Below are 26,342 nucleotides of genomic sequence, written 5' to 3' on the forward strand. Positions count from 1 at the left end.
TTGAAGGATCCCAGGGTGTCAGCTTCAACAACATTACTGGGGAGTTGATTCCAGACCCTCACAATTCTCTGTGTAAAAAAGTGTCTCCTATTTTCTGTTCTGAATGCCCCTTTTTCTAAACTCCATTTGTGACCCCTGGTCCTTGTTTCTTTTTTCAGGCTGAAAAAGTCCCTTGCGTCGACACTGTCAATACCTTTTAGAATTTTGAATGCTTGAATTAGGTCGCCACGTAGTCTTCTTTGTTCAAGACTGAACAGATTCAATTCTTTTAGCCTGTCTGCATATGACATGCCTTTTAAGCCCGGAATAATTCTGGTCGCTCTTCTTTGCACTCTTTCTAGAGCAGCAATATCTTTTTTATAGCGAGGTGACCAGAACTGCACACAATATTCAAGATGAGGTCTTACAAGTGCATTGTACAGTTTTAACATTACTTCCCTTGATTTAAATTCAACACTTTTCACAATGTATCCGAGTATCTTGTTAGCCTTTTTTATAGCTTCCCCACATTGCCTAGATGAAGACATTTCTGAGTCAACAAAAACTCCTAGGTCTTTTTCATAGATTCCTTCTCCAATTTCAATATCTCCCATATGATATTTATAATGTACATTTTTATTTCCTGCGTGCAGTACCTTACACTTTTCTCTATTAAATGTCATTTGCCATGTATCTGCCCAGTTCTGAATCTTGTCTAGATCATTTTGAATGACCTTTGCTGCTGCAACAGTGTTTGCCACTCCTCCTACTTTTGTGTCGTCTGCAAATTTAACAAGTTTGCTTACTATACCAGAATCTAAGTCATTAATGTAGATTAGGAATAGCAGAGGACCTAATACTGATCCCTGTGGTACACCGCTGGTTACCACACTCCATTCTGAGGTTTTTCCTCTAATCAGTACTTTCTGTTTTCTACATGTTAACCACTCCCTAATCCATGTACATGTGTTTCCTTGAATCCCAACTGCGTTCAGTTTGAGAATTAATCTTTTGTGCGGGACTTTGTCAAAAGCTTTCTGGAAATCTAAATAAACCATGTCATATGCTTTGCAATTATCCATTATCGATGTTGCATCCTCAAAAAAATCAAGCAAGTTAGTTAGGCACGATCTCCCTTTCCTAAAACCATGTTGACTGTCTCCCAGTACCCTGTTACCATATAGGTAATTTTCCATTTTGGATCTTATTATAGTTTACATAAGTTTACATATAATAGAAGTCAGGCTTACTGGTCTGTAGTTACCTGGTTCAGTTTTGTTTCCCTTTTTGTGGATCGGTATTACGTTTGCAATTTTCCAGTCTGTCGGTACCACCCCTGTGTCAAGAGACTGCTGCATGATCTTGGTTAGCGGTTTGTAAATTACTTCTTTCATTTCTTTGAGTACTACTGGGAGGATCTCATCCGGCCCAGGGGATTTGTTTATTTTAAGAGCTCCTAGTCCCTTTAACACTTCTGCCTCAGTTATGCTAAAGTTATTTAAAACTGGATAGGAACTGGATGACATGTGGGGCATGTTGTCAGTATCTTCCTTTGTAAAAACTTGTGAAAAGTAATCATTTAACATATTTGCTATTTTTTTTTCTTCCTCTACGATTTTGCCATTTGTATCTCTTAAACATTTAATCTCCTCTTTGAATGTTCTCTTGCTGTTGTAATATTGGAAAAACATTTTGGAATTGGTTTTAGCTCCCTTAGCAATGTTCATTTCTATTTCTCTCTTGGCCTTTCTAACTTCCTTTTTGACTTGCATTTGCAGTTCTGTGTACTCTTTCTGTGTACTTTCTTTTTGGTCCTTTTTTAATGCTCTGTAAAGTGCCTTTTTTCGCTGAATATTTTTTTAATTGATCTATTAAACCATTTTGGCAATTTAGTTTTACATTTAGATTTGTCTACTTTAGGGATGTAATTGTTTTGCGCCTCTAGTACTACATTTTTGAAGAACAACCATCCTTCTTCTGTGGGTGTTTTCTCTATTTTACTCCAATCTACTTCTGTTAGTCTCTGTTTCATGCCTTCATAGTTTGCTTTTCTAAAATTGTAAACCTTAGCTTTAGTCATTACTTTTGGGGATTTAAAAAACACTTCAAATGAGACCATGTTGTGGTCTGAGTTTGCCAGTGGTTCTCTGACCTCTGTTTTAGTTATTCTATCTTCGTTATTTGAAAAGACTAAATCAAGGCATGCCTCCCCTCTAGTCGGTGCCTTGACAAATTGTGTTAGGAAGCAGTCATTTGTCATTTCCACCATTTCTATTTCATCCTTCGCGCTACCCACGGGTTTTCCCATTTTATTTGGGGGAAGTTGAAATCCCCCATTAGTATGGCTTCTCCTTTGCTACACACATTTCTAATGTCATTGTATAACAGATTATTGTGCTCACCGTCTGAATCTGGCGGTCTATAGCATGCTCCTATTATTATGCCTTTTGAATTTTTGTCTGTTATTCTGACCCATATTGATTCGGTTTTATTTTCTTTGTCCAGGTTTAACACCTGGGCTTCAAGACTGTTTCTTATGTATAGCGCTACCCCTCCTCCTCGTCTGTCCTGCCTGTCTTTCCTATACAGTGTATACCCACAAATATTATATTCGTCCTCAGATAACCACGTTTCTGTAACACCTATCACATCATAGTTACCTGTTAGTGCAGTAGCTTCAAGTTCTAGAATTTCAAGTTCTAGAATTTCAGAGGCTCAAGAATGTAGCCTGATGAGATAATGCCTATGCCAGCCCTGCTATTTTACAAGTGATCATCTGGAGATAATAGCGTTCTTTAAATAGTGGACACAAAAAATACACACCTCAAACAAAAAAAAAAGCCTGCCTTGTATATAATTATTTTGAATTGTCCTGCTATTTTTTTTCTATAATGTAAGACCTTGTAAACAGCTTTTGTCTGTGCTAAAATTATTAGTGGATCATTCCTGTCTATTGATGATGAACTGGAAAGACTGGTTTTGAGCCTGTCAAAGCGGCACTTTTTGCTATTTCAGTCTCATAGTGGAACAGCAGTCCTATTCTGTCTTCTAGTTCTTGAGTTTGAAAGTGATGAAACAAGGCAAGGCTAATGTGCCATTAACATTTGTTTTACAGCTTGTTTCACACTATTTATGATATTAAAAAAACAACTGCTGTTTTATTAAATAAACATGTTCTTGTTTTAGTTCTTATGCTAAGGTATTCTGTTTGTATCATGGGTTTCATTGTATTATTTTAGCCATAAAGTGCTGTATGGTAGCAGTATGTGACACAGAAGAAATATGTTGTATTTTTAGTGGTAATAAGTTTTAAAGGAGTAAACCAATGCTTTAAAATATTTTTCCAAACTAATGTTATGGCTGGTTTCCCCATTGTTTTAACCATTTAGATAAACGCAGTCTGATTTCAGCCAGCCCATTGGAGTTAGTTGTCAAATCTTTCATCTCAAGCTTTATCTTTGAAGGATTTGCACATTCCAAACTGGAATGTGAAATACAAGCAAAGAACCTAAACAGTCTTTATCAAAATAAAAGGTGGGGTGGTGATGATGTTGCAAGTGCTAATTACAGGTAATAAATGGATTTTAAAACCTTTACCTTAATATTTAGCCATTGTCTGAAAGCCACGCTGGGTGCATCATTGTGTCATAATCTGGAACACATTAGGAGAAGGCAATGTGCCCTAGTTGTTAGAACTGATGGCTGAGAGCCAGGGGATGCTGGTTTCAGATTCCTGTCCAGCCAGTGATTCACTGTGTGACCCTAAGGCAAGCCATTTACCTTCTTGTGCCTCTGCTATGAAATTGACTACAGACAGCATTGAAACACAGCATCTGAGGGGCCTCTGAATGTAAACAATGTATTTCCAAATAAGTTACAGTGTATAGCACATTTCTTTAAAAAATGTAACGGTTCTATCTAAGTTTACCTTCCATGCCCTTCGATTTTTCAAAGATGGTCAGTCGGGTAATTGCTGACATTTTAGAGTGAAAGTTGTATCATACACTGTTTATGACAAAAAGACACCAGTGCTTTTATACACTATTGAAACTTTAACATTATCTAAGCACCCCCGAGTATTTTTTCCTGTGCTGCTGAAACAGTGTAGTCATGTAACATACTTGACAATGTAATTCAAAGCATTCTTCATTTTCTTTTGCTAGTATGTTTAAGGAAGTTTCTGTCCTGCGGCATTCGTCTACGGATGAGTTCCGGACAAATAGTTCTGTAACTTTGTGTCCAGCATTCTGAGATTTAAGGCGTTGTGGAGTTAAGGTTTGGGGGAATGTTGCATTTAAGATTTATGTTGGTACTAAGCTTGAGGTTAAGGGTTAAGGTACAGTTTGACTGGCTTCCTGTTTAGAACTATTTGTTAGTCACAGACTATATTTAGTGTTGTTTGGGTACTGGTACAGTGCACAGCAGGAAAGGATGTGTTTGTAGTTTTGTTATTATTATTATTATTATTATTATTATTATTATTATTATTATTATTATTATTATTTATAATTACCTAATAAAGAGATAATATATTAGGTGGTGTGTTAATGCATTAAAATGTATGTGTGTGCATGCGTGTATATTGTTTCAGATAAAAGGGGTAATGTTCTAACATGCTTGAAAGAAAGCAGAAAGTATAGTGATTACATCTTAAAGGGAGATAGAGCATCTATCTGCAGAACAGGCACTTAGTCCAGTAACGCAGGCTCCAGCGAAGTTGTAACTCAGTTTGAAATTGTCTGCAGGTAAAAAGAGGATTCACTTTACAGGCCTACTTCAAAGATCTCAATACCCTTCTGTGTTTATCTGAAGCCAGTGTCATCTTCCCTACTTTTTTATATTCTGTGTGTCTAACTGGTAAATAAAGGCATGTGCATTACCTACAGCTGCAGCTCTTTGATCAGGAATGTGGGTCTGCTTCATTAGATAATTTCAGCTGCACGATAAATGTACAGTGAAATGGAACATGCCAGTAAAACGTCCATCAAGATTTATAATCCTAAGATGTGTATTTGCCTGTTCAATTGATCCAAACAGAGACAGATCTACAGCAAGTACAGTCACTGTAATATAACAAATAGGACCAACCCTGTCATTTAACTTGCTGTTTAAGACTAAAATGCACTTAAGAGACTCACCCACATTGTTAGATTTCAAAATGTCTCCTCCTTTTAATGATGTAAATGATGTAGGTGCTATTTAGATCTGTCATTGTTTAGATACATTGAAATAGATCGTATTGACCTTATAAAGAAAAAGCTTCTTCTTGGCATCAACATGCATCACAAACAGCCATACCCAGCTAGTCTCCCAGTCTTGGGTAAGTGAGTTGGCATAACTGTTAGTAAGACGAGATGAAGAATGCAGTTGGGTGTGTTAATTGGGGGAGCGAGAAGTTCATATTGCAGTCCGTGCTGACAATTAGTCCTCAGTCCTCCAGTGCTGTTTTTCTTTACACAAATAAGAATGAAATGCAAGCAGGAAGGCTTTGGGTGAAGGAGAGGTGGGACGGCGGGGGCAGGGGGTGGGGTGGGGTAGATCTGAGTCTGAACCGCTCCCTCCACCTCTGACTGTTTAGAACCATTCAGTTACAGGTTTAGTTCTCAGATGTGGTTTATCAGCACTTACCCAGCAGTTGGTAATGTACTCTGATCCTGCTTAGTTTTTTGGGGTCCTTGTTGAGGGGCACATGCTTTTGCACATGACTGAGTGCAGAGGAGGGTGGGAGGATATGTCAAATGGGTAAAGAGATATGGAGAAACAGTCATGCAACAATGACTTCTCTTTTAAAAAATGGATGGAGTTCCATTTCAGAATACTACATGGATTATTCTGCACTTGGCTAATCAGAGCTAATCATTAATAATACCTGCTCAGGGGGATGGTTTGATTTGCTGTGTGTTCTGGAACAAGCCGTTGGCTTATGTATGTTCCACATGTCCAATGAATCATGTTGCTGAAAGTTAACCCAACACTTTTGTAGTGTTTCCTGGATAATCATGTACTGTTTTGCAGGATAATTGTGTTTGACAATACTGCATATCTCCAGTCCTGACCTGGTTATATTGAAAATCACAAGTTAAAACATTTACTTTTGGGAGTATGAGAAAGGAAACAGTACTTCTGGTGAGATGTGATGAGTGTTGCTTTTTCTGTTCCAATCTTTTGAAAGAAAGATCGATTGCCACAAGAGCAACTTTTGATATAAAACCAGCAGTGATGATTCTATCAACCTGTCAATTAATCTTCCACGGCACAACCAATCAGGATGTCTTCTGGTGGTGGTTGTTGTTTTGGGTTTCTATGGCAAGGGTCCTATGTAATAACTTGATGATCAGATTGACTCTCCACAGGATGACAACAAAAACAACAACATGTGGCTCCAAGTCTTCATTGTAGTGCAGCCTTGCTCGTTTTCATGATAGCTTTGCAGACCAGATTGCCAAACGTTTTGCTTACTTGATCCCTGACCATTCCCTCTGTCTAGGGTCTTACTGTTTAAGTAGTTGCCTCTTTTCATTTCAGCAGCTACTAAATGGCTGTTTGTTGTTAGTATCTTATATGAAGTACTGTTTATGTCATCCATGCAATACAGCTGTTTAAAACCAGTGGAGTCTGAATTGATTCCAGATGTCTTTTTTTATCAGAGGGCAATGAATAGGTGAATACCCAGTGTCAACCCAAGGGTCTGTAAATCCAATCACCTAGAGAGCCTTCTAATATTCCTTCAAATATAAATAGCAGATGTTATTTCCACCCATGCATATTTAAATATCATCTTGTGCTTCATTAAAAGTGTTCCGTGTTGTTAGAGTGTAATAGCCCTTAACGTATGAGGCGCCCATGGATAATACAGATATAACACTGATATATACTTGAACATGATTCTCTAAACCAGGTACACTGAAGTGTGTTGTATTTCCTAAAGGAAATCCTAATCCAAATGCAGAACCGTAATTCATTATTTTACATATTGGAGTTGTAATCTGAGTGTCAGGGAGGGTTTCATAAACACCATGATTCATGGTTCCTCATTTAATTGTCAATGTCTCCATCTGCTCACCTCTGCGATGGCTGGTTTGCTGAAGAGATGGACGTCGTCTGTACTTTTGAGAGTAAAGTCATCTTTTTACAGCAATGTTGTTGTTTATCTCTGTTATGAACAGTGGTGGCACTCCCATCTGCCTTTCCTCTAGTGCAGCTGATTTGGTGTATAGATTTATGTCAGCAAAGATGGGAACATATATTGAGCATATATTTGAGTATCAGAAGAAACATATCAATTATATTTGGATAAAATACACTAGATGCGATAGAAAAATAACAAACTCTGTTTTAGAGCCAGTGCAGTGACTTTTTATTGTGCTAATTAACAACTGACATCATGAAGATGCTGCAAAATGATCTGTCGATATTGGGCAGGTGTGGTGACTCTTCATAATTGACTTAAATTATGAATTATTTATAATGTATCTGTAAATACAGTATATGTAAAAAAAAAAAAAAAAAACAACAAAAAAGAGCCGTTAAGATGGGTGGGGTAGCAACTGCTATGCCAACCTGACACAATAAATCAAAGAGTTGGTGTGCTGCTTTTCAAACCTTTCATCCATGCATTTAAAGCTGCAGGGGCCCGCAAAGACGTGTGCAGTTTCACACATAAAACCTGGCTGTTTGGTGTCGGCAGTGGTTTAGTCTTCTGGGCTGTCTACTTCATCAGAGAGCAGGCACCAATACTTCCCCGCTTGTTATGTTATTTGTTATTTACATCTTTAAGTTTATGCTTCACATTCTTCAGGTTTAAGAATGAAGCCCAGGATATAATTTACAAAAAATAAAGAATGCACTTCATTATTTAACATCTAATATACAGTGTGAAATATTGATCTAGATTGATTTTGATTAGTTTTTTAAGTGGGTGGTGTTTGTTTAGTACCAGGGACATCCTGGTAGCACTGGTACGATTCTATTCATAATTAGTTTTCATTCCAGACTGAGTCATGTGGTCACTTACCTTTTAGTCATGGTTGACCTGCACCAAGGTGGAATGAAGAGGGAGTGCTTTGGCCTTCATTTCTTTAGTGATGTCAACCTTCCATTGAACCTGCTTGGAGCATGATATTAATGAAACGTGCATGTGGACCCTTGTTTTTCCAAGTTATTGGGCAGTAGCCAAAAATAAGAACATTCTATTCTTAACCATATCCATAGAAACACATTATTTATATTTGGAGCTAGTTTTCAAATCCACGTGTTGACAGAAAGCTTAACCCCAATGCAAAAAGACTATACAGTCTATACTATGGCCAAAAGTTTTGCATCACCTAGAATTTTAGGATTGAGACATAATAAAATAAAAAATTAAAAACTATATGGACATCATTTTCATCTTTTTATTTAACGTCATGTAATCAAAGAAACTACTAAATGTTATCGCAGAGGTCTACCGGAAACCATACTAGTAGGTAGTACAGTATTTCATGTTAGATTTCGATTTTTTAATTTTGTCTTTTGTTAAGTATATAGAAAACTACAAAGCTGTATGTAATTTCAATATGTTAACATAAGATTGTTCGGCAGGCTTCATTTGACTTTATGAAACAAAGTTAGTTCATTCTATAGGGTAATGCAAAACTTTGCCATAGTGTAGTCTCTCGGTTGCCAATAGCAATGGAAATAAACAACTAATCTTAAAAATAAAAAGAACAGGTCTTTTATTTAGGGCATGTCAGCTCTCTGGTGATTATTAAAGTTGTAATTATGCTAACTTTGTGGTGTGAGAGGGATAAGTCCCTTAGATCAATTAGACTAATAACCACTTGTTTCCTTGTGAAAGAAAAAATATTAGAATTCTGCCATAGGGGAAAAAAAAGGTGTGATTTCACAGATCCATCAAACGTTGACAAAACAGGATTTAAACAGTAGATGTTTTCATATAAAGATTATATTGAGAGAGCATTTTTCAGCCACAGAACCACGACTATAACAGGGTGATACTGTATTTTGTTAATAATGGTTCAATGGAAATAAATGGGCGGGCTGACAAAGGGCATTGATTCAGTCCTCATCTGAAACCCTTCACTTGTAAAGAACTACCTAGAGATATGGAGCTTGCGTTGGGTTGAATGGTCTTTCTGCAAGGTGGCCAAAAATAATTTAATAACTCAATGACACAACTTCAAAGTACAGTTGCCATTTCTACTGGCACCGAAGAACTCATTATCTGCTCAATCCTGAAACCTGTTGCAAGTCAGAGAAATATGTTTGATGAACCTTCAAAGGAACCTGCAATTGAACTTGTGTAAGGCCAATGTCTTTGAACTGCAGAGAAGAAGTTTATCCTAGGTTAGCTTGATCTTTTAGTTTACCCTGCCTTGTAATCTAGCAACAAAGAGTGGAGCTTCAAGTGTACCCCCATGCGAAGGTGACAGGCTGGCTGAGAGTGATATATGGATACAAACACAGCCGTTTCCTTAAGCTATGTTTAAGTGAAGTCTGTAACCTTTGCAAGAGTGAATTGCCTCTCATAACAGCGAGCATTGTAGCTTATTTTCATCATAAGTTTCTATGTCAGTGTTTTGTATCAGCATGTTTATTCCACACAGTTTCATTTCACAATTCACAGATCAAAATGTGTGATGGAACCAAGATATTGAACTACTATTTCTTGTCCTAACAAGCTCATCGTTAATTAAACATGTAACCTGTTTTTTCCTAAAAAAGAGCCATGAATTACAGTTTTCTTGAGGCCTAACAATATTCAGCATCCTGAACTTATATCTATGTGTCTTTTATAGCTTTTAGCAGGTACTATGCTAAAGGCAGTATCTTTCATAGACCACCTGGGTCAGTAGGACCCTGTCTGATGCTGTTCCTGAGTATTCGTGCCAGTACGAGAGGGCAAGTGTAGAGCTGCTAGTTGGTACTCCGTTGAAATCACTCCTGCCTCCATTGCCATTCCCATCACTCTACCATCACGCAACAGACTTCGAGCCAACCTGAAGAAATAGCTGTCAAAATGAAGGTAGTATAAAATTACAGAGAAGCCTGCAGTGCCAATTTTAGTTTGTAATGCTTGTTTTTTTTTGTTTTGCTCACATATCTTACCATGTGTGACACAGCACCTGTATGCTGTAGCTTTTACTTCTGGAATATATTGTAAAAACAAAGTGTCAGATGAATGCTTTCATCTGCAAGAGGTTACTGAAACACTGTTAGTTATAAACATATCAGTTGCCTTCAGGGGGCCCTGCATAGTATAAGTCTTTTTTCATGGTTGAAGAGGTTGGGGTTTGTAATATGGATTGTTATTAGTCATCTAGTACAAATCCTTTGAAGTTTTTTTTTTTTTATTAAAGTGGACACAGGTTTCCTTGAATATATGTTCCTTACGAACAAGTGTGCCCTCGGTATGCATAAAAGGAAAAAAAAAGAGACCAAACTTGCAGGGAAAGTGCATTCAGAATCTATTAACATAGCAGTCTTATTGGCAGTCGTATTGAAGAAAAATGGAATGTGTAATAAATAAAATAATATTTAATGTGTAATTAACTTTTAAACGTCAAAAATGTATGAAGTACATTTTTTTGATCACTCTCTATTCCACCTCTTTGAAATCCACACACCCCAGTTCTGGGTCACTATGCAGCTTCACGTGTGGGTCAGGTTATGTTTAGCAGCTTACTAGTGTGCTTTTCTTTTGGAAAGCTTTCCCTTTCACTTACAAAACTAGGAGTTTAACTGTGACCTGCGACCTGTAACCTGTAGCCTCAGAGAAAAGCCCAAAATTGTCCTCATCCCCAAACTTGAGGTGACCCTGCAATTGATGAACATTTCTGGCAGCGTCTGTCCTTTTTTAATAAAGGGTGTGCAGCTTTAACCTTTAACCTCGCACCCTTTCTTACACATCTCTTTTGACCCCTAATTCTTATTTTCTGGCACCCCTTTGACTATTGAATATTGACCGTTTGACCAACATATAATGGCTTTCACTTGAACTGGGAGGGAAGAGGTTAATCTTTGGCCCTGGTTAGGGAAAGCCTTGTTTAGAGTGTGCTGAGCACTTTCTCTTTGCTGCCCTCTCTATCTGTTGAGAGCAGTGTTTGCACCTAGAAGCACAGGGACAATAAAGGAGTTTTCCCATCCATAGCCAGCTCTAGCATAATGAATAAGAATCATGGGAAAACCTGTAAATGAATATATGAGAAGACATCAACAGTGTAATGAAGTGGGGACTGTTAAAGTAACGCAGACACAAAAACCACACAATAGCCTCTTTACATGAACAATTTAAAAAAATCAGTTAAAAAAAGTCAATATTTGAATTTCCACCCAAGCCAGTCTCTGGGCAATAATTGTTATAGTAAATTTCCACCTGGGGAAAGCTAAATTCAGTAATTAAAATACCTGTGCCCCTCTGGTTGCTGGAAAATGCTTGTATGTACATTGTTGCTGAATTAGATTTCCAGGGAAATTTTTGTGTAATGAATGCTTAATGAAAATGTTTTATTCCTCCAATAAAAACCGACTGCCTGCTTGGCTACTTGCAGCTGGAAGTTGGTGGGCAGGGCGACTTTGCCAGGGTGAGGTCTGTTTTTTTTTTTTTTTTTTTTACACCCTTACAAGGCTAAAATAATGGCTAAAAACTTAGACCTGATAAGAACTTTTCAGAACAGCATTCTGTTTTATATTTATAAAGCATGTCATTTTGCAAGAACATCTCCTTTCAGTTGTCGGCTGATCCTAAGCACCAGCCAGTATATGTGTCAGACTATACAAATATTAATTTATTTAAATTTTATATTTAAAACAAAACCAGGAAATGTGTCACTGACACTAATCAGCTCATTTCCAAGACTGTCCTGGTTTGGTTGTCTGTGCTTTGGTTGTCCCCAAATGTGTGCTACCGAGCAGATTATGCATCGTCCAAAAAAAAAAAAAAAAAAAAAAAAAAACAGTTCAACCCATTGTTCAACTCTTACTGTTGCTGAGACACTTCCTAAGCACAGCCTCATTCGCCAGTAAACATTCTCACCAATGTGATTTCTGAAACCCAAACTCTGCACTTAAACTTTCACTCACTCACCCACCATGCAAACCTTCTTCTAACTTGTCAGCCCTGGCATCTTTGTACACCGTTTTTGCCAACATGTGCCTCGTAAAAGCTGGGATGTGTTTCCTCAGATTCATAACATTAACAGACGCCAGCAATACTTGTCATAGTTGCAATTGATGTTTAGATTATGTTTCATTCATTATCCATTGTAGTCTTTGAGCATTACAATTGGTTTTTAAACAGTCCCTCATATTAATTTGGCATTGGTAGTGGATCATGGCAAATAGTTCAACACTAATAAATATGCAGAATGTGCCATGGTGTTTTTGTGTGTATTACTTGGTACTTTTTGCATTGAAATAACACCATCTCTCACAATACAAAGGGCATTAGCACATTTTTGTCTGAAAAAAAAAAAAAAAAATTACAAATCCAAATCAAATAATACATAATTTAAGATGACTTGCTTGCCTCCAAATAAATATATGACTTGTTAATTTCTGGTTTAGTAAGTTTCTGATTTGAATTTTTGCTTTCTAAAAAACAAAATGGGCTAATGATGAATGCTGGTAAACTGCTTTGAGAATCTGCCCCAAAGCTTTCAAATTGCCAGAAGCATGCACAACTATACATGCTTTGAATGTGTTATACCTAAAGACCCATTTATTACATTAACCAAACCACATACTTTGCCTTTTGGGGTTACAGCAGCAGCAACAACAAAAAAAGGAATTCCAAGGAATTTGGTGTACCCTGTGGTTAACTGGAAATGTGTATGCGCCGCTGAAGTGTATCGAAGAAAGCACCCCAATTAAATTTCCTTAAGATGGTTGTTCATTTCAACTGGATAATTGGAAATAAAACATCTTAACAAAGAATGCAGATCACACTGATTGTGTCTTTCGACAGTTGTTTACGAACTGCGTCTATAAAAACGTCTGCAGTGAGTTAAAATGCCATTTGCGTACATTTGTAGCAGATTCTGTCATGGATTCATATGGTTTTCAAGTCACTCGTGGTAGGGAGGGGGGGATTAATACCTAGCTGTATCTGGGATTTTATTGCATCATGCTTCTGGTCAGTGTTGGCTTCAATTAACTGTTTGAACTATTAATGCATGTTGAAAGCGTATATGATTTTATATCTTGCACATTTTACATTTCTGTCACTTTCTTTTTGTTATTCAGGAAAAAACTAATTGAAAGTGAGCTTTGTTGAGCTGTAGGCTTAACTGAGCTGGATGTGAAATCGTTCACAGTATAAAGCTGAACCATACCTCCTTTCAAAATATTATTCATAGCTTTAATAAATGCCCAATTGCATTGTCTAAACATATTATTCTTCTGAAGTGAATCACCCTGTCCTCCCAGTATAAGGACTGTGTTTTGACAGACATCCCAGGATTGTTTAATATTGGTCAATATAAATACCAATAAATATGATTTTATTAATTTTGATAAGAGCGCCTTATTTTTAACACCTGTTTGTGCCAAACTAGCCCCTCTTATTGTATGTATTCATGTGGTATTTCATTCCTGGGACATGCCTGTAAGCATTAATGAGTTCTCACAGCAATACAGTTCAGATTCTGACACTGAACAAATGTTGTTTGCTGCCTTGGTTATAATTTTGGAAATAATTTAATAAAAATAGAAAAATGGGTCGTTTGAAACGGGTTCAGAGGTATACACAAAACGAAAACCTTGATGACCCCCCACCCCCACTCCCCCTTCAATTAGACATATTGAACTGCAAAGCAAGTGTTGGGAAAACCAGTGCCCAAGCTCCAAAGGTATCAAGTGATTGTAAACATTTCTTTGATTGTGGTCATTTTTTGGTTTCTAATTTCCAGAGCAGGGAGAGAAAAATAAGTAAAATAAAAAAAAAATAATTAAGTAGTGGTTGACACATTTCATTGACATGATTTTTATTTCTAAAAAAACAAAATGTTTTATCATTTAAGTAATTTATATATAGTTTGTGCTTGTACTGTTGCCAATACCTGTTCACTAGTTGGCATGAGTACCGCTGACAAAACACTTTGCTGATATAGCCTGTGTTACATAGGTCTGTCGTGAAAGACAATTGGGCAATTAGAGCAGGTGAGCTGAACACAGTGGGGATAGATTATCAAAGCTATTTACTGCAGTTCGTAATTGTTATCTGAATTGAAAAAAAAAACAAAAAAACACCATTACAATTCTAAAAAGAAAAAAAACAATTTAAGACTACTTACAAATTACTGAGTTAAAAGTCTTGTTTGTTTTATATCTTGTTTGATAGACAAAGAGAAGGAGATGTGATGCTTTTTAATGGGCTAACTAAACGGTAATTAATCGCAGTCTTTCAAGCCCCAAAGGTCTGTTCTTCAGGTGAAGAGATCATAAAAGGTATCACGTCTCCTATAATCTCTGGACTGGTAAAGCTACCATTTCATATATCAATATCTTGTTTGGTAAAGTTATTGGGTGTGTTTCTCCTTTCTGAAAATTTTGAGAATTTAACCAAATATGTGTTTACCACAATTTGAATTAAATCCAAGTATGTATTCATTGTAGCAATAACGACTTAGAATGAATTGGAAATAGCAGAAAAAGGTGAAAGGACTGTAACATGCAATTAAAAGCTACTTAACCCTTGTGATAAGGAGTTCCACTGATCAAAGGAAAAGAAATGATTGTAACCTTCCCATGCTTTCCTTTACCTTGCCCGACTTTACCCTTGAATATTAAAAGTGAAGCTGTTTTTTAATGCGTTCGGAAGTTCGTCCATCACAGGCTACTTTAAAATGGGAAATAGCAGGCCAATGGGATCCCCCCCCCCATGCCCCATACTCGGTCTCGCTATGTGAAAGTGATAGCCAGCTCCTGAACACAACTGAACCCATCATCAGTGTGCACACGCTATTCCTTATTATCGCCTTTAGTCTCAAAATTGCGTGGTGTTTTTCGTTTCATTCGTCCGTTTCTTTTAGGCACACTTAGGTCTGTACCCCTTCACCTTTCAATTCACATAACTGCTGAAAAGTAGGAGTGACTTTTTTTTTCTTCTGTGCTTTAAGAAATCAATTTGAAGGCTGATAGTTGCATTTTAAGCACTGCTGTAGTCAAGGGTAGTCATCTATTGATGTAATTGACGTGCCTCCCCTTAGCACTGACATTCTTACAACCAAAATTACTTAATTGGAGTTAATTACATAATGACAGTGTTGAAATGTGAAGGGGTAAAGGTTACAGTTACATTTCGAAGTCACGGCTGGGTACTCAGATTGAGCTGGGGAATTCTCCCCAATGTTTCTTTAAGTTTCTGTAATATGCCCTCAATGCATTCCTTTACTGATCCATCCTTGACCTTGGCCGTTCAATGATTATGGAGAATAATGCACTGCAGTTCTGGAGTTAGGAGCCATAGGGAGGGTATTGTGATGGGAGCAACTGCACTTGTACAGAAGGATCCAATTTTATTGAGCGTTTACTTGTGTTCATCATAACCTGTAATTTTCACAGAAATTGGACAGATTGTAATTATCATAATTATCATTAGTGTTTATTATAACACAAGGATATTTTTATTGGAAGAACTAATTGGCTTATTATCAGGGTTAATAACATTTATACAATGGTGTGCACCCTGGTTATCACCTTGCTCAGTAGCATGCCACTTAAGTGTGCTGAATATCTTATTTTGTTCTGTGTAGCATGCTATGGTATGTTGTTTATTGACAGTCACATCAATAATTGCACTACCTCCAATTACTTTACATGCATTTGAAATCAAATTTTGTTATTATCGTATAGTAATAAACTTTCAAATTCTTTAAAACCTAAAACATGTGGCTAATAATGAAGAGTCTCATGAATTAAATAACATTGTAATTTGAAAGTAATTATTAAATATCTTTTACAGTAGAAATGTAGTGTTGTGCACACAGCATTCCTCAGACAAGCAAACATCCATTGTAATAAAAGTTTTTGTCTGTTGTCTGTTCATAAATATCCATTTCACAAGTTATATTTTTGTAGGCTCCATTTAGCTCGTGGTTTTGGCTTAGAAGTTTTAACTGTTTTTACGTCATTTTAAAGCTTGTTTCCTTGGAAGCTGAATTGCATGGCAGTTATGTGAGGTGGTGGGATTGGCACTAAATAACTTGCAGATCATGTGGTTAAGTCAGTGATACGTACTGAGGGAATAAATGTGAACTTTTCGTTCCTAACCTCTCTTCTCCCAGAAGTATCTTGTATGAACTGGAGGTCCGTTAACATTCGGCCTCTTTTGATGAAAATGGTGCCACTTTTCAATTGCTGCATTTGCAAATGCGTTTCACAGCTGATTTTGATTGCATATCATCATCAGACCATGGAATGTCATCTTGGTAAAGAGCAGACCTGAAACTCCCACAAAGCATGCTGCCAGCAGTATTTTCGCTTGCCATTTTAAATTCACAGGTTTCCATGAGTCCAAAGCCTCATCATAGTTAGTCTTGCTGTTTCCAATGTTTTTTTGTTTAGTTTTTTTGTTTTTTTGATGATCCAGATGATCCAGTCACTGTTGGAAAAACATAGCCATGGCATGAAGCTGAAACTCTACATTGATCACTTGACCACACTTTGCCTAGAAAGGGACCCCCAGTTCCTGGAAGGGCTTTCACCTTTATCAACTGCTGAGGAAGAGGATGATGAGCGTCTGTGGGAGGAGAGGGCAAAGAGTTTGACAACTGAGCAGGTAAAAAAAATATCACAAGCCTTTTAGTTTCTACTCTGTTCCAATATTTCCTTGACTCTTGTTTCACATGGAAAACCTTCCCAGTCCCACTGATTTAAATATATACATATCAATTGTTTAATGTTATCTGAAGCAGCAGTGTCTGGTCCTGGAGGGTTTAACAGGTAACAGTGAGGCGATTAACTAACTCGGGGTCTGGATGGGGGTTTAATTTGTTCATTAAACAATTTAGAACAGGGTTGGAACAAAGACCAGGAGTGGATGGGCCAGCTTTGGACCCCCCTGGCCCAAACAACATTGCAGCTGGTTTTATGTCTCTCAGAAGCTTGCCAGTACTGGCAGGATGAGAGACCACTGAAGGGAAATAATCCCAATACATTTAAGTTTCCATTTTTAGAACTGAAGGACTTTACTATATTGTATGGTTGAGCCTACCAGGCATGCACACTTTAACCCTTGTTGTCTTTTCGTACCCTGTTGCTTTAAGGCTCTGGCACTTTCACCATGCCATTTATCATATCACAACAAGGTAGGGTAGAGAGACAAGACTTTGATTTTATCCCCCAAGGAAGACAACATCGCCGTAATGAATCTGGAATGACAGTCTTGATCCCTTGACAACGTTTTCCAGTCTGACGCACCATTTTCTGCGTGTCTGTTACATCGCTGCTTTGCTACATATTCGTAGAGTTCTGCACTCCTTCTGTGGAGGAGAAAAAATTGTTTGCTCTATTTAAAATATTTTGTTTTCTTTTTCAAGGGTTTAATGTTACCTACTGTCTGGAGTGTGAGTGACAATATGCATAGCTTATGCCTTGGATTCTGTAGCACTTGGATCCTGTTCAGTCCTAATGCAGAGCAGAGGGGCTGACCTTCCGCACCTAGAGACTATTCACTCCAAGCTATTCACTGCATTGTAATCCTGAACAAAGAACATTTGGGCATTTCCATATTAAATTATAATAGGTGCAGATCATGTGGAGCAGGAGGTCAAAACAGGCAGGAGCCCCAGCAAGGTAAACCTTGTTCAGAAAATAAAAACCAACACATGAACAATGTAGTACACACTGGTGAATTGAATGCTGACATTTCTATTTCTATAAAGAAGAATCTCACTGATTAGTTTGTTTGTTTATACAGTCATATACGGTACAACTGCTTGGTATTCATACCCACATGCCCATAGACATGTCGTGAAGCAATCATACCTCCTGAGTTTGAAGTACAGCAAGTGAGCTGTTATCTTAGTCTTTCCATACACTGGGCTGTGGATCCATATGCCTTTATTCCAATAAAGATGACAATGTCCTATTAGACTGGAAGTAAGTGACTGTGACTGTCTGTCATTGTCAAATTTGAAGCTCACTTTGAAAACTAGTTATTTTTTCGCTTTGAAAAAAAACACACACACATTTAAAACACCAATTTTGTATTCAAACTGAATACATACTAAATAAATACAAAAATGGCAACATTTCAATTGATAATTGTTTAAAACTGGTAAATATAATTTGTACATTGGCATGTTTGCAAAAGCCGAGGTACATTTTGATTAATTAACCTGTCAGCCTGTCGTTGGCAAAAGTTAAGCGATCGGAAGAAATGCACCAATGGGTAACAGCGTAGAGTTAAACTATCGAGCCACTCTTCATGCACTTTTGAATGCTGTCACATGGGAGCTTGCGCACTGTAGCAAGCGCTCATGAAACATGAAACTATGGGAACAACCGAATATATTCAAACCCATGTTTGCGTTTTATACCCTGTCAGAATCCGCTAATATAAAAGAATACCGACATCGTCAAATAGCTATGCAGAACTGCACTTTGTATTTAAATGAAAGCATTTAATGTGCCACAACCAATGAATGGAGGAAGATTTAGTCTGAGTATGTGGTTGACAAAACACAGATGGCGCACTGGGCTGGTGGCATAGTTTTAAAGTGAGCCTGTTAGAATATATTACATGTTAGGTTGCATTAGAACACATTGCTACCAGGGCTGTTTTGGTATGGCATTAATACAGCTCTATCATGCTGATCTATGACTCAATTAAATCAAACTGCCACACAATGGACCAAAAGCCTTTTTTCTGCATATTGAACCTGACACCAGGTAGCACAATATGATATATGACATAGCAGAAGTCTGGGTTAATAATACTGACATTAAAGTGTGTATGTCAGCATTATAGTATATGTACAGTATATATATATTATATATATATATATATATATATATATATTATATATATATATATATATATATATATTATTCAACCCACACAACGAGTGCACACACACAGTACTGTGCAAAAGTTTTAGGCAGGTGTGAAAAAATGCTGTAAAGTAAGAATGCTTTCAAAAATAGACATGTTAATAGTTTATATTTATCAATTAACAAAATGCAAAGTGAGTGAACAGAAGAAAAATCTACATTTGATTTAGATTTTTCTTCTGTTCACTCACTTTGGATTTATATATATATATTTTTTTTAAATGTATGTATTTAACCAGGGATTTACCTATTGATACCAAGACCTAATTTACAAGGGAGTCCTAGAAAATAATTTTAAAAAGCTCAATTGCAATGTACAAACACCTCAATAAAACACAGGTGGTTCAAACTTAATCAGTACCATAGAGGAATCAAACAATAGAATAAATAAGGCATATCTATTTCATAATGTGGCCTGAAGGAGAAACCTTAACAAGAGGTTGTAAGCAATGTCCCTCATATTATCTTTAAAACCTCTTCATAGTGCAATGATAGTACTTGTATTGAAGATATTTCAGAGGGGCTGGTAGCTGCAGTTTTAAGAGTTAATATGTAGACCCCCCCCCCCCCCTCATCTTGAGGAAGGTGTTCTCTGCTGCACATCTCCACACCCTGCTGGCTACAGGGCTGGTGCTGTGGTGTGTGCTCAAGTATTTAGAGAACAAAGTAAGAACAGTGAAACCACAGATCCGGAAAGGGGCAGGCTGAATCAGAGCTGATCAAAAACACTTGATCCTGCATTCTAATAGAAGTCTTTGCAGAAAAGCAGAGTTGTTTATATAGAGACTTCCCACCAAGCACGGAGAACCCTGGGGACAAATCAAGTGTACTTCTGTATAATAGATGTATATATGCACATAGCTATATGAATGTAGCAATCATAAAAAAAGAAAAACAGAAAGGGGAGAATTAAAAACATTTCTGGTTTTCTGGTCATGAGGGATCCTTTTTGGTTTTTTGGGGGGTTTTTTTTGTTTTTTTTAGAGGGAAAATATTTATATTTTGTTTTTGTGTTGTTTCTGAAGAGCTGTGCTGACCTGTATACTGTAACATGTTCTGACCCTTGACCCGGTAAATGAAACAAGATGTTTTATTACTCTCCAAATATACCATACAAGGAGATAGATGTACAGAAATGTCTTGATCTGGTAGTCTGCTATAGTTCAAGCATTAGCCAAACATGTCTTCTCTCATAAGTTTTAACTCGTGAGTTTTCATATTTATTATTTAAATGTCTGATATTTTTGTATATATTTTTACGGACAGTATGTGTGTTTATAGTTACATTTGCGTGTATGTATGATGCATGAGGTAAAAAATAAAGTTACAGTTAGCTTTCTTCTGTAAACTGTGGAAATGTGGTCTCTCTCAATTAGTCTTCTGAAATTGCTCTTGTTGAGTTGTTAGATTTTCTGTTTCTAAACAAGTTCAAATGTTGACATTTTCATTAGGCCGCAGCGCTTGAGAACGTCAGGCTGTCATCATAACAGTTGTTCAGCTCGCTCCCAATCTGAACACCCTTCCCTGGGGATACGCTGCGCTGTCACCTGCTCCTGAACTGGGGAATATTAGTGCACCAGTGCTTCCATTAAAGGAATTAGTTTTTTTTCATAATTGCTCCCTTTGAAGTGAGTCTCCAGATTGTTTTATTGTGACATAATTAAAGAACCTGAGTCAAGTAATGAGTCAAGGTTAGGAGAGTTGCTATTGCATCGTACACATGAAGATCCCACTGTCCCTCCCTCCCTCCCTCTCTGACTCTCCCCCCTCTCTCTCCTTTTCACTTTCACTCTGTTAGAAAGTCTGCCTAATTAAGTGGTTCTCATGCCTGTGTTACCTCATAGTAAGTTAATCTGTATACCAGATTTGGTCTTTTTCCCAAGTAACCTAATGAAGAAATGTATGATAAAATAATTCCACCATAGTATTCACTGTTGATACATTACTGCCTGTGGTGCCGCTTTGCAAAGCTGAACACTTTTCTGGGAAATTGTTTTGGTTTTTACTCCTAATTTTACTCCCTGGGATTGTTGGTTTGTAACCTGTTGCTGAACACATTGTTTATTATTTTTATGACACTTACTGACGTTCCTAATCCATAGCAGATGGCACCTAATGTTGAGAGTCTGAGGACTCCCAGCACTGCCCAGCGATAGGTCCACTTTTATCTCTGCATACACACACAGCACTTCAAGAGCGGCTCGGGAATAAGCATCCCAAAGCAGATTGAAAATGTTATTCTTGAGATTGAGACAAATGGAGGAGGATTTAGGTGGCTTAGGGACTGGCAAGGCTTCAGAGCCTGGGCGACCCGATGCTTGTTTAGTGTAGAATTGAAGCAGTCCTGAGACCCTTCATGTTTTTCTTACTGCCTGATTCATAGGGATACACTGGATATTATGTTAACAAACAGGTTTCTGAGCCTTGATGGGAATAGAGTTTTTAATTATCTATGTGTAACTTTATCCTGTTTTAACAGACCTGCTGAAGATTGAGTTTAATTTACTGTGGTCAACCAAACTTTTATTAGCATCTCCTTTATTTAAAGTAGAAACTAGAGGGAATGAGAGGAGGAAAGTATTAATTTACTAAATGGAGTATAATCCTCTCTGTTTCTACGGTAACTTCAGTGTGGAATGAACAAAAAGTTGGGAGCGTGATGTTTGTTTATTTATTTATTTTTATCATACTGATGCCTAGTGTTGTGGTTCATCCTGTCACATAGTATTTCCTCGTTGTACAAATACAGTTTCTGCTGTAAGCAAGGCAGGGAGACTGATGGGCTTAAGTACTTGTTTTCTTTGGGAGAAACTTATATTTCATGAGCTGTTAATTGCGGTGACTAAACGGGCCCTTGAGATTTTTTTGGAAGATTTTTTCTTTATATATTTTTTTAATAATGTTACATAAAATATGTTTTGTTTATATAAGCAAACCAGTGGCCATCGTCCAATCAATGCTTCTGCTTCTACTCATTTGCATACTATTAGGACATTAATAACTATAATGGCATAGCCATAATTGGCTTGTATGCATGATAGTCAAACGGTAACCCAAAAAACTTTAACTGAACATTTTCACATGTCCAAGCAAAATGTATCCGTCATGAGATTAGCTTATGCTCAAGCCAAAAACTTTGAGTTTATTTTAATTACTGTTTTATGGAGACATTATCCATAACTATTTATCTTGACTGCGTTGAATTTAGAAATACTAAAATAGACTTAAGTCCAATGCCAAAGGTTTGGACTAGAAGTCTTTTTCAGTGTCTTCAACATTCTAGCTAAATGTTTGCCATTGAATTGAATGTTTCTTCTAGCATTTCTTTATGCTGACAGTATTGAGTTCAGCGCAACAATTTTCAAATTTAAAAAATGTTCCAGTCATGTCTTTACTAATTTCATTGAGCAGTCTGGAGCCTTATTTTAACTAGGTCTTTCATTGTTTGATTGAACCTTATTGAGCAATGAAGTCATTGCAATGAAGGTCCTTGATTTCAGTGGATGGAAAGAGCCACGAGTGAGTACCACTGCTCTAGGCTAAGCAGCAACAAGCATCAACAAAAGTAATTTAATTTGACACTCTATTGTTACAGCATATTACAGCAAAAGTAGGTTATGACAGCATTACTTATTATTAAATCTTTGTTTAAGGTAAAAAATATATATGTAGTTTACATGTAGCATCAGGGGGAGTGTGTTTTACATTTTTTCATGAATTGTAGCACAATCATTTTAATAGTGAAGAAATTAAATGTGGCCAGTTTAAAAAAAAAAAAAAAAAGAGTTCATAAATCACCCTGGAAGGCCAGTTTCCTCTCCTCTTCCTCTCTTTGTTGTTGTTTTGGTCATCATCCATGTGGATCTTCAGCTGTAAGATGCTTTCCAACGGATTCTAAGGGATGTCTTGGGAATTGGTCGGCTGTAAGGAGTGTCAGAGTAACATTCTTACACTACGCTCCAAAAGCACTTTACGCCTTGCGTTTTGACAGATAATAAAAAAAAAAATTATAATAATCTACCGATTCTCTTGAGCCCTGGAATGCAGTGTCACAGTAAAGATAAGTAAGTGTTGCAAACTGCCGGACACTGATGTCTCAATTTGTGGTGATTTATTATGTATTTTAATACTTGCCAATGAGTGATCGTGCAGGAGGTTCAGTATGTGGTTATACGCTGGGGTTCAGATTCAGCAGCTGGACAGAAGTAACCTGAAAACAAATATATGGAGTGTTTTATGTCTAATGAATATTGTGGCATCAATTTTCATGCTCATAAAAAAGTCAAAGCAGGCATATGAAAGTGGAAATGAAGTTCAGTTCTCGTTCTGTGCGGTACACAGGATGTATGGAAAACATTAGGAAGCAGTCCTCCTAAGAAAACAATAAGCATGAGAAAAGAAGTTGCATTTAAAGGCTTATGGAAAAGCATTTTATGGATAATTTAGATTTGTAGCCCTGATGCTGGAAGTAATGAGAATTAAATGGTTCGGCTTTTTCCCCTTCCCCTCTATTTGCCCGTCTTATTGAATATCTATTCTCCATGGTGTCATTACTTCAGTACTCCACCACCCCACTAGACTTTCAATGAAGCAGGGCTGCTGACCCCCAGGTTCAGAGAGACTGGGCTTGTTTAACTGTGCTGGGAGCATGGGCCGCCTGCAGACCTTGACAATGCAGCAGGCTCTGCTCTTCCACTCCCCCTCCATTATGCCTCAGGGTGCTCTCACACAGAGCTCGCATTATTTTCTGCCAATTGCGGTGAAATATTTTTCCCCTTTGGTTTTACTGCCTCACCTCAAGTGTACAATAATCCCTGAAACCTGTTATATCACCCCCCCCCCCCCCCCCCCCCCCCCCCCCCCCCCCCCCAAACTCCATTATCTGATCCCTCGGGCTGCACGCTCCATTGTCTGCAGCACTTTCTACTTCCTTACAGACATTAAATTAAGCATTGTGGCTTAGCTAGGAATGTGCGGACACTTGAAACTGGATTTGTGAGTCAATTCACTCTTCATTGAATTGTAACAGTATATTGCATAAAAATGAGGATGTTTGCAAATCCTCACCCTTCCTGCTGCAACATCAAATTGAATGATAATTTGTTAAGCTTCAGTATTGGTCATTCTGGAACCAGTGAAAAAGAAAAGCTGAATTGGTAGATGGCTTGAAAGTAGCAATGGCTTGGGGTTTGAAATTCAGCTGCAGCTCCTTCAATATTGCCAGCACACTGTAGTAAAGCGGGTCTCCATTGTGTTTCCTAATACCTTCATATTACTTAAGTATCAGGCTATCAGGGTCAGATCCAACGTCTATTTCAGTTTAAACCAATTTCGTTTAAGCCAAACTGACATGGAGGTCTGTTCTTCCATGTAATTCAAATTAAGTCTCCCTTTAGAGTTCCTTGGCTTTCGCTTTGTGGAATATTCATTTCTCGAGTCTGTATGTCCAGCCTGTTTTTACCTAACCGCAGATGGTAACCAAACTGTAATAATAAGAGCAGTTTAACCTGAATACTACAGAACCAGTGTTTTGTCTGTTAGCTGTGTGTAATAAATGAACAGATAGATGCTTCATTAGCAGGAGAAGGCATGTGACAGGTTTTCATGCAAAGCTGGTACCAGCAGAAAAATGTGTTTCACATCAAGGTGCTGGTCCCATACTAAAGCATTGGGGATTCACTTAATGGTCAATTTCCACTGTATCAATCATCGTCATAACTGGATAAAAAAAAAGTTATAAAAAATACCACCTTTCCATTTTCCTGCAAAACCATTTTATATATATATATATATACCATATATATATATATATATATATATATATATATATATATATATATATATATATATATTGTATGTATATATCCCTACAGGAAAAAAAAAACAGGAAAAAACAAAACCCAAACCAGTGGTCAAGTAAAAGTACTCATATGAGTTAAACTGAGGTCTTATGAAGAAATTCTTGCAGTGCTTTCAAGTGAATCTTTTCAGCGGTGTTGGAGAGGGACACTGTCTATATAATCTTTATCTCATGAATATCCAGTGGAGAATACAAACACATCTTTATACTGGAGTTTGCATAAGGCTTTGGTTAAACTTCAGTCTTCTTAATATGCTCTTGAGACATACAAGCAAGTTAGTGGTACCTGATGCTTCCCATACCCTTGTTACTGTGTCACTTTCAGGTCTGCTGTGAGAACGTATCCCCCAGGACCACACGAATCTACTGGGGAGGTTCAGTCTTTCACTCCGAATTGCAGAATTAACAGGTTACTTTTGTTCAGAAGAAAGCATTTCCTGTCACTGGAGCTGGTGAATACGATCCTGAGTTTCTGGGAGGTTTAAGGTGATTTTATGGGTCGTCTTTGATTTTCAGACTTCTACACAGAGCAGGATGTTATTGAGAGGCAGTTTCAGCTCATCGGGACTCTTTTCTGTGCAAGCCTACAGATGATTGGACAGCGAGATTTTAGTGTTGAGATCTAAGGTCATACTGTAAATGAGTAAATTATTCAAAAAAAGTTCAAATTGGTTTCTCCTGGACTCCCTGACTCCTGTATACTGAATATATATTCCTCCAAACAACTTGTAATGCATTTAGCTAAAGTATGGATTAATTTAAATGTTTTCAGACCATATAAATGTGCGTTTTTGGTCTACAGGCTACCCAGCATTGCCATGAAGCAGCTAGAACTCAATGGTTGGTATTACTTTTTGAAGTAGGCCAAAAAAATGAACGTAGGCAACGTTAGTTTTAGTTCAAAGGCTTTGTGGAATGTTGGTGTTAAATGTTTTGGATACCCCCATACTGGATGATAAGGAGGAGTGATTGAAGCAGCTCTCACAGATGGCTAATGCCTCAGGGTTGATGTACAAGCATGCCATATTATACAAATTATTGGCCTTCCTGAAGTCAGCATTTAAAAATAATGACCTGGTCATTGAAGAGCCCAAGGCCATGGCCCTGTGGTATTATTCTGCGTCTGAGATCACAGTTTGCCCCTGTGGGGTATCGGGTCCTGAAGAGAAAAGGGGGCTTTGGAGAGCAGCCTTTTCCTGTTGCACTAATGTTTTCCGAATGTTGGCGTGTGCTTATGCCAACCACCACCTGCAGCTGGGTGCCAAAGACATTACTTTATTTTTGTGTTTTTTATCATGTTGTATCAGGGATTCCATAACATCATCTTTCACTGCTGTCAGGCCGGTGTCTGTCTCCAGAAATGATGCGGTGCTGAGTGCTTTCTTGCACAGTCCAACTGGAATGCACCTTAATTAGAGTCCTTCAGCTTTAAACGGCACTCCACATACAT

At 37.5% G+C, this 26,342-nt stretch overlaps 1 protein-coding gene across 10 annotated transcripts in view; it reads left to right on the forward strand.

Annotated features, from left to right (window-relative positions):
* LOC121298410 (ERC protein 2-like) overlaps positions 1 to 26,342 on the forward strand; it is a 252,786-nt gene that overhangs the window by 209,595 nt on the left and 16,849 nt on the right. For 6 of the 10 annotated variants that reach the window (XM_041225526.1, XM_041225530.1, XM_041225527.1 and 3 more), the window contains one exon: positions 16,568 to 16,756. The exons of 1 other annotated variant lie outside the window; for it this stretch is intronic. In XM_041225526.1, coding sequence (XP_041081460.1) covers positions 16,568 to 16,756 — 189 coding nt within the window. Of the gene's footprint in view, positions 1 to 16,567; positions 16,757 to 26,342 lie in introns of those variants that run through there. 3 more of the 10 variants (XM_041225534.1, XM_041225536.1, XM_041225535.1) reach the window with 2 other exon arrangements.

Source organism: Polyodon spathula, chromosome 23 (genome assembly GCF_017654505.1).
Source record: "Polyodon spathula isolate WHYD16114869_AA chromosome 23, ASM1765450v1, whole genome shotgun sequence".
Taxonomy (NCBI): Eukaryota; Metazoa; Chordata; class Actinopteri; order Acipenseriformes; family Polyodontidae; genus Polyodon; species Polyodon spathula.